This window comes from Scophthalmus maximus, chromosome 2, assembly GCF_022379125.1.
Source record: "Scophthalmus maximus strain ysfricsl-2021 chromosome 2, ASM2237912v1, whole genome shotgun sequence".
In the NCBI taxonomy this organism is placed as follows: domain Eukaryota; kingdom Metazoa; phylum Chordata; class Actinopteri; order Pleuronectiformes; family Scophthalmidae; genus Scophthalmus; species Scophthalmus maximus.
In genome coordinates, this window is record NC_061516.1 from 13,151,334 (window position 1) to 13,164,601 (window position 13,268).

Here is a 13,268-nt window from a genome sequence, read left to right on the forward strand (position 1 = left end):
TTATGGATGGTTTGTTCAAACATTTTCACTTAAAAAATAGGTAATAATAATTATGACTGTTATATTAGGGTGTCCAAGCCATGGCAGTTTGACACCAGGCTATTATGTATAATAACCGAAACCTGAAAACTACTAATTTTAAACCCGTGCTTTTTACTGTCAAATACCAGCATGTCAAAATGTCTTGTGTGAAAAAAGCCTATTTAATGTGTGGCAAACCCACTAGCTCTTAATTGGATGGGGAAATATAATATGAATTAAACACAACAATACTATAAACAACAATTCACTTTATTATTTATCAGAGGATTATAGATATATGAAGGTGACTTTCGTTTCCTGGGTGTGGTCGCACCAGCTGTGCTGCTGAAAGAAAGATCTGTTAGAGTGTGTAAAGGATGTGCACAAATCACGTGAGGTCTATCTACAAAATTAAAACAAGCAGATGCATCATTATAATGTGACAAACACACTAAAAAAAACATTTGTTGACTTGCGACAGTCTGCACTGATACGTTGGTAAAATAATGTAGTTGACTTTTGTAACCCCTGGATTTCAATGTGTTTTTGTATCAGGTTCTGCTAATGTGAAGGTGCAGCCACATGTAGGAACACACACACACAAATGAACTAGCTGCTACATATTCTTTGAGGCAGACTTGACAGTGTGACATGAGACCAAAGCTAAGCAGAGCTGATGGGGTCCCATGTGAGAACCCGGATCCTCTCACCAGCCGTCGGCTCGTAGGTAAATATCCAGCATCATTTGGTATTTGTGTGTGAGGGAGAAGACTGATGGGCACATTCGCAGTGCTGAGAATGTCAGGCACAAAACAATAGTCGAGTGAAAGATTCACAAACATTTTCACGTGTGATTTCTCAGGTTATAGTCAGTCGTGAGGCACTCATATTGGACAGGCAGTTTATTTACAAAGAGCAGACTCGTACACACACACACACACACACACAGACACACACACACAAAAAGAAAGTGATGATGGCATGTTTTCCAAAGAATGTTGGGGGATGGGGACTTTGAATCCAACAGATCTCAACAACCGAAGCACAATTTCCCGTGATCTCTTAACTGCTCCTGGGCTAGGTCATCAAAAACGTTCTCAAAAACATACAATCACCAACGGTCATCGGCAATTTACTTTATAAAAATATCACCATGGTGACCCACAGATTCACAGATTCGACCGTGGGAACAAGGACATATTTACAGTCATTCACATAAAAGGGAAATAATGGAAAGAATACAATTTGTGAGAAAAAAAATAAAAAAAGAGGAAAAGATGAGCAGTGCAGAGAGGCTCCCAAAAGGCAAAGCTTGAGCAACGTTTGCTTTAGGGTCTTTAAATGGGACACCTCTTAAATCTTTTTCATTTGTCCTGTAAAGACCAGACAAACAAATCAGTCAAAAACAGGACGCTATAATTTCTGAAGTGTAAATAAAACAATACATGCAGATGTTTATAAGCTCCTCATTTACATACAAATAACTGTGCAAGATTACAACAAATACAGTGTACATTTTTAATGGTTTTCTTTCTGAATCAGCATTGTAGATACAAATTTATCTTTTGTGAGTTTAAATAAAAAGACAAGATCTTTATAGTACAGATATATGTGTACGTATAACGTAATTACTAAACCTAAAATAAGAACATATACAATACGGTGGCAACAATTCAGTATGGAAATGACGTAGAAACAACTTTACTTTAGGGTGCACAACTATCAGTTGTCATAATCATCATTGCCATTAATACTTAATATCATGTGTCGTCTTTGCAATTCAAACAGATTTGACTACTCGGTTGTCCTGAACCAATGTTTCCTGTGTTTATTTTAAATTATTTCTTATCTTTTTGACAGATTTTCATCTTTTCTTTCTTGATTTATTCTTATCCATCTGTGGGCTACTTCAGTTACTGGATCAAACGAAATGGTTATCAGTTATTTATCCTTGAGTAAGGTGCCGCAAAAAACACTTTCCACAAAATATGACTAGTGTGCATGTGACAATTACGTTACAAACGCATATTGAAATGTTATTGTACACTTAAAGCCTTATCAGCTTTAAAAAAGTTTGAAAAAATAGTTCATTTTATTTCATCCTTTCATGTTAGGCGTAAACAAACATTATTCATATTTCTCAATAGGGCACATTTCTCATGATTCTCACCAACCAGTGGTTGTGGTCTTCTATAAACCCCTACACTTAATGTAAAACATGTCGCTTTAAGAGCAAGGGACAAATAGGAGCACGACCACAACTGCTGCAGAAAAATATGTGTGTGTGTTGGGGGGGAGGTTGGGAGACGTTGTCAAAGATATGTGTTGGACGGATCAGGGGCACAGTGAGCGAGATGTGCTGTCAGCGGCAGAAGGAGATCTCACCTCAGCATTCTGCAGTACAGCCAAAGTGGGGGCAGACTGACTGGGTTTAATATCTAGAATGACTCTGCCAGTGCTGAGGGAGCAGGGGGAGGAAAAAAAGATGAGGAAACATCCATTGCAATTGAAAGCAGCACATACAGTAAAAAAAAAATCAAGAACAGAAGAAGACTTAAAGTATATCCCTATAGTCACTAGTCACATGGCAGCATATGGCTATATCTTGTAGTACTGTATCTATTGTAGTGACCTATCAGTTAGTGAGAAGCATAAACACTGGTAAATACAATAAAAGGATGAAATTGCGGCTCAGGATTTTCAAATCTAAACAGCCATTTCTATAATTGGCCCGGCTATTCATTTTAAATGAATAACATCTTTGGAAGAATGATACTTTTTTTGAATAAATACATAAAAACACAATTTTATTTGTGCAGAGCAGTTTAGACTGTAAATGCACATTTACCCACCTGTGTGAATGCAGTGTGATGATGAGTGATACATGCATGAGATATGACAAGGAGATAACATACTGTACCACCATGTTTGTGACATCTGACACATGTAGGGTTCCAGTTACTCATCCAAGTGGATGGAGTATGGAAGTCCAGGATGTAAATGATATCTGACGTCTGAGTAAGGTGAGGGCAACTTGTTCCTTCTTCAGATTTTTGATACCACCAGTTATCACAGATGATGAATATGGTGGGGAAAGATGAGGTGGAGGGCGCCCTCTGCTGGTGAAACACGAGACGACGACAGGGGGTGACGGCCAGATGGGGGGAAGGATCAGGACAGCACACTGGTGTTCTGTGAGTCCACGTCTTGCATGCTCATGACGTCTATACTTACTCCACTCTCGTATATGGGGTTGTCGAAAGCTGACTCTTCTGTCATGTTGTCGTACGGCGGCGAGGACGTTGGCATTCGGACCGACTTCCCCTGCAGTCTGAGTAAAGAGGAGAGAAACGGGGGAGAACATCGAGTAAAGGCTCGTTTGATCATAAATGAAATGAAGTTTTTTTCACTGCTTACTTTGCAAAGTAGACATAAATCCCAAGGACGACCACCAAGATGATTGCGGTTGGAATCAAAACTGCAAGGGCAATATTGGTTCCCTCCATGGCATAATCCCTATCAACCACTAGAATGAAAACACAAACACAGGCATGTTCATGTGAAATATGCACATAAAAAGAAATACACTGCTACAGCGATGTTTCAAAAAACACGACTCACCGTCCAGCCGGCGTTCGTTCACATACTGGGTTGTGGATGCTGCGAAGACACAGTCAACAGCACATTCTATGGTCGCACTGTATTTCCAAATGTGGTGGCCATTGTAAAAAACGGATGAGTTCGCTACAGTGTGTTGATGTGTTTTACCTCTGCATGCGGGCGGAGTGCTGTTCCACTGCGACGGGTGTCCAGGGATGCAGTAGATGGTGGCCTCGCCCTGCAGCTCGTAGCCTGAGTGGCAGGAGAAGCCCAGCGTCTCTCCGGCCTGGTAAAAGGCCTTCTCCGAGCTCTGCACGCTGGTGGAGGCGGCGCCGGGGTTCCGGCACGGCTCGTACTTTTCAGCTGAGGGGAAGGACAATATCTTTTATTCTCTCATGCATATTTTTTAAAGAGTCAAAACAGCGACATATGAATGCATTAAAACAAAAAAAAAGGCAACAGACACAGGCTGGGACATGGGAAAAGCACAATTTTGTTTTGCACTTCATGCCATCTACAGAGGCTTGTCAACAAAGAGACAATGAGTAGCATTGTTTGAATCATAGTGTCTACTATACTTACTATTATACTCGTACAGTGTGCGCATGTGCAAGAGAATGTGTACGAGTTTGACTCTCTTGTGTGTGTGTGTGTGTGTGTGTGTGTGTGTGTGTGTGTGTGAGTGACTTACGGACACACTTGGGCAGCCTCTCGCTCCACTTGGGCGTGGCCGAGTCTCGGTTGTAGCAGGTGAGGAGGCTGCTGCCGGACAGCACGTAGCCTTTGTTACAGACAAATTGCACCGTGGATCCCACAGTGAAGCGGCTGCCGGTGATCACTTTGCGACTGTGCTCCACACCACCGGGATCCCGGCACGTCATGACTGCAAAGCAGAAAACCCCGAAAAAAATTATGGATAAATGGATAAATTCCTGGTATATTAGACAGGCCTATACTACTATACCGTACTATCTGCAGTATGCAAAATGTAGCTCATGTAGCTTCTAGCCAATAGCCTCAATCAGAGATGAAGTGCAGACAACAGAGGTCTGGTCTGATAAGGTCACTTCTCACGAAATCCATAAACTTTTTTAGGAAACATTTTTCAAACTCGCACCCTTCAAATCCTGGACAACGCTGACATCACTTGAGGCAAATTATCAAATTTTGCTTAGCTCCCTCCTGAGCCATAAAATGCTTTTGTACAACTTTTCTGTATAATCCTCGCCAAGACCTGTCAGCATGACTTTAGTTGAGTTCACAAATCACAGTTGCGACCAGGAGGATCATATAGGCTTACTCCAGTTATTGGTAATAGACACCTAAAAGGGAGATCTGCTTCTGCAAAAAGTCACTACGGTCTATAGGGGTTTGAAAATATCTTCCAACTGTCTTTAGTTGAAACGGACCCACCTTTGTGGCAGTGTTTGCCGTTGTGAAACAGCCACTTAAAACAAGAATCAAAACACTGCCCTGTATCATCAGTCTCTATCCAATACCAATTTGCTCTGAATATATGCTTGTATAATGTGTTCATGCTGTACAAAGATTGTTTTCTGTTCAAGTTGTTGACCAAGCGTTTCCTCTCTTTCATTTCATTTCCGTGGATGAATTCAATTTGTGAAGAGCTGTCCAAGATGTACTTTCTTTCTAAGACTGCATTTGTACATGCACTGTTGAGTGCGGGGGCGATACTGTATCTATAGTGGCAACAGTTATTCTGGAGGTTTGCAAAAACTTTTTGCAGATTAAACTCACTCACAGAAATGTGAATTTTATGACGATTTTCGAGTTCGCTCACGACGACGGAGTGCACTGCTTGGTCTCGCCTCGCCTCAGCCAACCTCTCTGTGTTGGCTCCGTGCGCCTCCTCTCACCTTCCTCGCACTTGGGCACGTCGCCGCTCCACGTGAGATCCCACTGGCACATGAGGATCTCGGAGCCAACCAGCTCGAACCCGGGATAGCACTGGTAGGTGATGACGGTGCCTTGGATCAGGTCGGGGTGGGACGTGCTCTTCCAGCCGTTGGTGACCTCCGGCAGCTCGGAGCAGGTGTCGTTCCTCGGCACCTCTGTCGGTGTTCGTCGCGGAGAGGTTTGTTTTGGTACATGAAAGGAGAGATGGAAGCGAGGGGGGGGGGGGAAATAAGAATTCCATACTGGGAGTGCAGGAATAATTTAATGTCAATTTGTTTTGTTGCATTCTTCATACACATCTAGCTCGTAAAAGGGACAGATATCTTCCTCGAGGAATTCCCACCGATTTTATGCAGCAGCCTCCTCCACGGGGGAGTGACTACGGCAGCAACGCTGTCTGTTCGGTGTGCCGCCAAACGGCAGCGGTTTGGGAGGAAAATGCAAATGCAGGGCTTCTGATGACTGCTGTGAGGAACACAGCATGTGGTTTGGCAATAGTTAATCTGTGCCTCCCCTTAAATGCAGAATACGAGGGCCGAGGACACAAAGCGGCAGGGCCAAACCAGCTGATGTTGAAGTGCACCCTGTCATTGCGTTCCTGTTTTGGGTTTTTTATCTTATCCTGTGCACCTGGGACGAGCCACAACACAGAGACGGAGGCGCAGCAAGAGAATGAGGCAAAGAAAGAGACAAACAGACCATTTTTTTCCCTAATTGGTAACCTGCTGCGTTCTAGGTATGAGAAATGTCTTGCATTCTATTTTTAGTTTCTTATCTGCTCTGCAAAGGGGAAATCATCCTTAAAAAAAAAAAAAAGTATTGTTATCATAGTTAAATCAAACAACAACATGGAATGAAATGGCAACCTTACCAAAGAAGTGAACCACAAAGCCATTGTTGTAGCCGTAGATGTTGGTGGCAGGATCTGACTGAAACTGGATGGTGACGTCAGCCATGGACGTGTAGAGCTTGAAGTGTGGCCGCGTGCCGCTGTACTGACCCAGGATGTTGGCCGTGAGGTCATCGCCGTCGTAGAAGGTCAGCAGGTCGTTCTTACCCACGTGGAGACTAGGATAAATATGAAAAAAGGGGAGGGTTACACGGTTTCCTGATGATGTGACTGAAAAGTTTCCAGTGAGTAATGCTGCGCATTTTTTACTTTTCACTCTTTGGCAGATGGAAGCAAAAGCTGATGACACAAAAAGCGATGTCAGCAGCAGTTGGGGAAATATCTAATCTGTTTATATTGGATGGATCTGATGCGAAGTAAACACTAAATTATTCATGATGTATGACTCTGCCCCCGAGTCTGCATGGTTCTCATGAATATGTACTGTCAAGTGTATATGTGCAAATATATGAGCATAATATCCTTTAGGTCAGTGGACTTGTACAAAAAGAAAAAATAGTGTATGGTGCACTCGAGTGTTTACATAAAATTTAATGTAAGGCGGCTGAGCCGGTGTGACAGAATGTCTGCAGAAAATGATTAACTTAAGAATGCATTAACCTTTTCCATCTGGTGATTCATATGTCCTTGCCCTCTTTATAGAGCATCAGTAAAGCTTGACATTTATTCGCACACAGGGGATGATGAAAAAAAAAAGTAATAAGCCGCAGAAGTTGTATTTCCCTGCTGATATAATAAGCAGGGGAAACTAGTTGCTCTTTATGTGCCTTAAGGCGCGGTGTCAAAATAGCTCTGCAGATTGGCTGGATGATTGTTAATATTCACAAAATGCGCTGCGGATGAAGGAGTAGCAGTAATAATTTGCACTGTGCCATTCTTCACACATGCGGAGGGGTAATTCTTGTGAATCACCTGCCCCCTGTACGAGCTATTCCCCTGCACTTTGCACGACGAGGCAAAGGGTTAAGTGCGGTGTTTTCTCAGAAAACTCCTGGCCCTTCTCTAAATCACAAGTAACACAACCCGGAGAGAGAAAAATGTATAAATCACATTTCCTTTCTTGTCTAGTTGTGATCACACATTCTTCTTGAATCCTCTGTCATCTCTCTTCGTCACACATTTACTTCAACTCTGAAAGAAAATATCCATGTTGTCACGTTGTCTAGATGCGACCTTTTTTTTTTTTAAAGACAGAATTGCGCATTTAGGGTCAAAGTCAAAATATGAAGCAAAAAAAAAATGTGGGGATCAGAGACAGTTCACTATTCTCATGATTAAGGAACATCGTGGAAATGCAGGGTCGCGTGTAGACATCAGAAGGAAGGGGAGGCTGCACGCTTATAACTCAGATGCGATCTTTGAATCAAAGTCTCAACACAAGTTGTGTCAGTCAGTAATTAGAAGAAAAAGTCTCAGAGCACCTGGGAGACGCACAGACAGGTGATTCAAATCCAGGAGGTCAGAGGGCGATTCGACTTCAACGTAGAAACAGACTTTATAGACACATGTCAAAAACGTGGTCACAAGGTCTTCATTCTGGGAACCTTCAAAGTCAAAACAGACACTTATAGAGTAAAACCACTAATTCAAAAATGTGCATGCAATGCATATATTCAAACTCAGCAGAAGGTCCGGAGAAGAATATCAAAACGCGTCTCTGTAATACGCAAAATTTGAAAGTTAATCGCACGAGGAACCAAAGGGTTTGTTCAAAATATCCTTCATATGCTGTCTGGGTGTGGAAATATTAATAGAAGAATAAATGCACATTTCTCAACGAAAGACAAAGTGCAAAGTAACAACATTTGGGAGCACGCAAAGTATATAAATAATTAAAAATGATCATTCTCTATCCCCCATTAAAGAAGCTCCAAGTTGCAAAAATAAACCTTCATTTGCATAATGTTTTAAAGATGAGAACGGTGAAAAAAAGACGAGAATCTTTGTCACTATTGGTCATCTGAGAAGAAAAGGTTGTGATCCCACAAAGAAACAGGAATACGTTCTTCTCGGGTCAAAGTCGACTCTCGGGGTAAAATTGACTTTATGAGTTTTACTCTGATTTCTTTTTTGGGGGTGTTTGTCTCTTGCTGAGATACGAATGTGGATTTTCGGAGGAGGTGTTGCCTGACGAACAGCCTCTCTAGGAGCTCTACTTCTGTGTTCACACTGATTGCACTGTGAGCTCACCTGTCTGACTCATAAGTCAGTTGGGTGCAGGCGTCGGCTTGTCCGTTTCTACTTGACTACGTGATTCAAGAGGACAAATTGTGCCGAAAACATTCATGCATATATCGATGATGGCGACTTAAACGTGAAAAGCCTTCACTTGAGTCTGAAGCTCTTTGTTGTGTTTTTTTTTCTTCTTTTTTCCTCCCCCAGCATTCTCGTATTGACCAGAGTTGAACATGAAGATCAGAATATGCGCACAAACGCAGTCGTGGGAATCTGCATTTGTGATTGACGGCGTTTTACGACGATGAAAGGGAACGAGCGACCCGAGTGTGTTTACCTCTCTCCTCAATCTCTTATTCGCAACCTCCCCCGCAGAATTCCCATGTAATTTTCCGAGTGGAAACGAGCCGGAGTGAAAATCAAAAGACGCGCGCCCACTTCGGCTCTAATTGCCCAGACTAGGAACAAATGGCACATAATTTAATGACTCTCAGCATGTATGAGAGAAAATAATTAATTCCATAGGATGTATAAACATTCAAGTTGAGGCCTGCAAGTCCCCGAGGGCAAACAAGGTGAACGCCACAATGCGCTGGTGGTAAAACTTAGGCCAAAACTAAATTCCTGCTTCCTCTGACAGTCTGTGTCAGTTTTCCATTTCCAAACCAACACAATAGCTCTCCATTCTTACATGGACCAGCTGCCTCGAGCTTGCGTTGCAAATAAGAGATGAAACTCACCACAAGTCTCCACACTAAAGGCTCCAACATTGTTGGGGCATGCCTTATGCACCCTGCCTATAAGTGACTGCATTCAGTGACGGACAATGGCGGATCTTTATCGGCCAATGTAGTCGGACTCTGACCTGCAGCTTCACACCCCTCTGCTCTCCTCAGTCCTCGGTCGATCAAATTGTTTCTGCACGTCTTCACTTCTATTCAAGCTCCACCCGCTGCTCATGTCAACAAGGCTTAAACGCCTTATCCCTGCATTCAGACCCTAAAAACATTTCACTGTTCAGGTTCTGTCCCTGCTCCTTCCTTCTCACTCACGCGCAGCGCCGTGACTTTTCGTTGTCTCTCCGCATGCGTCTAGTTCTTAATTTCAATACTTTTACCTCTTCTCTTCCTAACGGTGCAATATCGTGTCGACTCCACAAGCCATCTTCTTCCGCTCATTTCACTAATATGGTAGGGTGAGCTCAATGGCGCCGCTGTTGATCTTCATCCTTTCCTGATAACCCCAAACATCTTTTGGCACCTCTCATTAAAATTGTCTTCCAGTTCTCTCTGAGCTTCTCGGATGTCACAGCAGAGAAGGAACCTGTGCCTCTTGGTGTCTCATTTTCATCGGGAAGGAATCGTCCTTTTTATTTTGCAAAATATCTTGGTGGCTTCATCCCTCAAACTACTGTGACAGCGACACCAAACTCTGTCTTTTTCATTGCAACACCCTCATTCCAGACTTCTGGTCAGACTTGAGAGAAGTCACAAGGCCAAGAAAGCAGCCACGCTACCTGAAAAAAATACCATATTTCTAGTCAACAGCAATAACAAATCCCATGCTTTCTCACTTGACACGTTGTAACCTCTCCTCCTGTCTGGGTTCCCAAATAAGCCTCCCCAGTCGCACTAACTCATCAGGAATGCTGCAGTCGTCCTTGGCTTTAAAATTGTCTTCCACTGACCCCGACCGTTTGCTCGAACTGTCTGAAGTGTATTCAAAACCCCCGTGACAACAGTGAAGGGTGCCAAATGAACCTTTGGTCCAGACTCACACAGCAGCCTGTGGTGAGTCCCCCCCCCCAGCTCATCTGCCTTCTATGTAGCAACTTGGCAATCGCTTCAGCCACATGTCATCCCACCTGGCTCCCTTTTTAAACGGTTTCCCCTCTGGTCAGGAAGGCAGTCACTCTTCGTACTGTGTTGGCCCCTGACGACATGACTGCAATTCTAAAAGAGAAAATCGCATCGTTTCTCCTAATAGTCATCTTTTTCTTTCTCTAGATTTTACAGCGACATCGATTTTGACGGTTAAGAGCGGTGCTATTTGATTAAATGCATCTTTCACTGACGTGCTGCAGACGGCAGAGGGCAAGGTGCAGGAGATCTGTTTGGACGAGGTCGTTTTAAAGAGAGATTTTTCCGAAAAAAACTTCCCTGAAAACCCAATGGCAACAGCTCGAACCTGAGGGGATGTCAGCTGCGTTTCTGTACAAGCCTCTGGGCATTTTGTCACCTTTTCACTGACCTGTCCAGTTTTAGAAAAGGAGCCAACAAATCTCCCGTAACTCAAACTGTACTGGGACTGGAACGGATGTTGTTTTTCCGTGTTAGGATTTCGTCCTCCCTTTGTCTTCTGGTGCACACATTCACCATTGTGATTGTGCTGCTCGGTTTGCTCGAATTGGAACAACCATTTCATTTCACATAAATCCTACGCAGGTCATTTGATTTGCTTGTTGTAATGCTCAGGGTCTCCACAAGAGGACTCTGTTAACCCAACGTGTCCTATCTGAAATGTCCCTGACGTCCTGCTCATCGGTACACTGACAAACCACCGCGAAACAGAGCCTTCCTCATCGTCTTGAACTGTGGAACATTTGTGGATGTACGCTGAATGCTAAAAATCCACACGAGTACCTTTTTCTACCTCGCTGTGTTCCACAGGTGGGGATATCAGCTGTAGCTCTCGTCCGCGCCTCTCGCTCGAGCCCTGCTCCATGCTAATTAGCAAAGCGCCAGCCCTCCTGTTTGGCCCTAAATTAATTAATCAGACTTCATTATGCGCACGGCTCCTCTGTAATTGCCTGCACAGACACAGCGATGAATGATAATATAGAAAACATTCTCATTAATGTGGAGAAGTGTGTGCCTGTGCCCACCCCTTATAATGAGACCGGCTCTCATCCACGAGAGCCTTTTGCCACTTACACATGCGTAACACATGCACGCAAATAAACAGCCGTCCGCACAAATTACGTGTCGACCGAGCGCTGCTCTCAAACCCGAGGAGACCGGACACGTGGGGTGATGGTGAGAGTCTGCGGGGATCAGACGGGCTGTGGGTTTCTGGTGCCATGAAGGCCACGCATGGCCAACCTTGAGATGAGCGAGAGGCCTCATGTGGCTGAGATTAAAACAAACGTAAGGCTGGCGCAATTGAAAAAGAAATCTCTGAATGAAAATCAGTTTACCTCAAATGAAACTTGTTTACTGCTGCATGAAAAAAAATCCCCTCTGATCTTTTTTTTCTTTTATTTATTTTTTTACCCCTAGATGCACTGGTTGACTTTCAGCATCAGTCATTAATCACGGAGTCCTAAGCTCCAGCTAAAAAAGCGGCGAGGCAAGCAGGGCCGCACAGACTCCTGTGTGGCATTTAGACATTGTGCATTATCCGTATCCTCCTTTTGATCTGTGGATCATATTTCAGTGATGGCTCACGCCTCAGCGCCTGAAAGCCTGCGAGATAGACAGTTTTGGGGGCTTTATGTGCATTGTGGTCATGCAGCGGCATACAAAACTGGGCCAGTGGAGCACAGAATTTTTCCAAACTATGAGGGGATCCCCTTGAACTATTTAGTTCTTAGTCAGTGTAGTTGGATGCAAAATAGGGGTATTAAAAATTTTATTATTTTTATTATCATTTGCCTTAGAAGGCAATTTTTTTTAAACTTTTCAAAATCTATTACTATTCCAATGTATTAGGTTAATGAGTTACAGTCTATTTCAAGCGCAGTTCATGTTAGTGGGGATTTACCATCTCACTCTGATATGACTTAAACCAAGTCAGCAATGGTTTGTACACAGAATTGAACTGCATATCAAAACATATTTTCATTATATCTGTCTGTCTGTCTGATTGTTTTTGTATTGTCCCAAACAGGTCTCTCTTGAAAATGAGACTGTGTCTCAATGAGATTACCTGTATAAATATAGGTTAAATAAATAATAACTAATAATTTAGTTTGATATTGCATATAATGATTTCAAGTATGCAAAAGGTTTCAAATCAGAAAATATTATCAAATGTTCTTTTTACTAAAATGCGCAGTATGGTAAATGAACACTTAAAAAATAAAATAAAAGTGCCTGAATTAATTAGTTAATGAAAAAAATATATATATTTAGTTTCAACGACTACGAATTAAAATATTTCTGCAGCATCCGGACCTTATTAAATTTAATCACACTTCCAAAATATATCCATTCTCACAGCAAACAAATGAATTATGAATGTAGAGAACCAAAATGGAGGGAGAATATGGCTGCATGCATAAATGCCCACCGTGACCAATAGCTAACAATTGCCTCTGTTTGAGAATTCAGTGACTCTCTCTTTTTCTCGAAAACCTCAGGCGGTATTCCTGCTGGTTTAATTTTAACCTCTTTGCCCTCTTGTGTGCAAGTGCTTCAGGCAATAACACAGACCTCTTATGCTTTAGTTCAGGTTCTTTCTCTTGCTCTATGGGATGCATGTCCACTGAAATACTGCACGGATCACTCACACAAGGCAAACGGATGACTCCGTGGAAGACGCGCAAACAAAGATGCAGATTATGTCTTTGTGTGTTTGTTGAAAGCAAGGACATATCTTTTTCGTTTACCCTGAAGAGCAATAACTTGGATGAGAAAGCAGGGCT

The 13,268-nt window shown here is 42.8% G+C and overlaps 1 protein-coding gene across 8 annotated transcripts in view; it reads right to left on the minus strand.

The window, feature by feature from the left end:
- Window positions 1-270: 270 nt before the first annotated feature.
- LOC118301440 (seizure protein 6 homolog) overlaps window positions 271-13,268 on the minus strand; it is a 75,164-nt gene continuing 62,166 nt past the window's right edge. For 2 of the 8 annotated variants that reach the window (XM_035626945.2, XM_035626943.2), the window contains exons 10-17: window positions 6,410-6,606; window positions 5,499-5,693; window positions 4,313-4,504; window positions 3,790-3,984; window positions 3,643-3,681; window positions 3,439-3,547; window positions 3,256-3,352; window positions 271-3,140 (exon numbers count right to left, since the gene is read on the minus strand). In XM_035626945.2, coding sequence (XP_035482838.2) covers window positions 2,847-3,140; window positions 3,256-3,352; window positions 3,439-3,547; window positions 3,643-3,681; window positions 3,790-3,984; window positions 4,313-4,504; window positions 5,499-5,693; window positions 6,410-6,606 — 1,318 coding nt within the window. In that variant the 3' untranslated portion in view covers window positions 271-2,846. Of the gene's footprint in view, window positions 3,353-3,438; window positions 3,548-3,642; window positions 3,682-3,789; window positions 3,985-4,312; window positions 4,505-5,498; window positions 5,694-6,409; window positions 6,607-13,268 lie in introns of all 8 variants that reach the window. The other 6 variants (XR_004790309.2, XM_035626948.2, XM_035626944.2 and 3 more) reach the window with 6 other exon arrangements.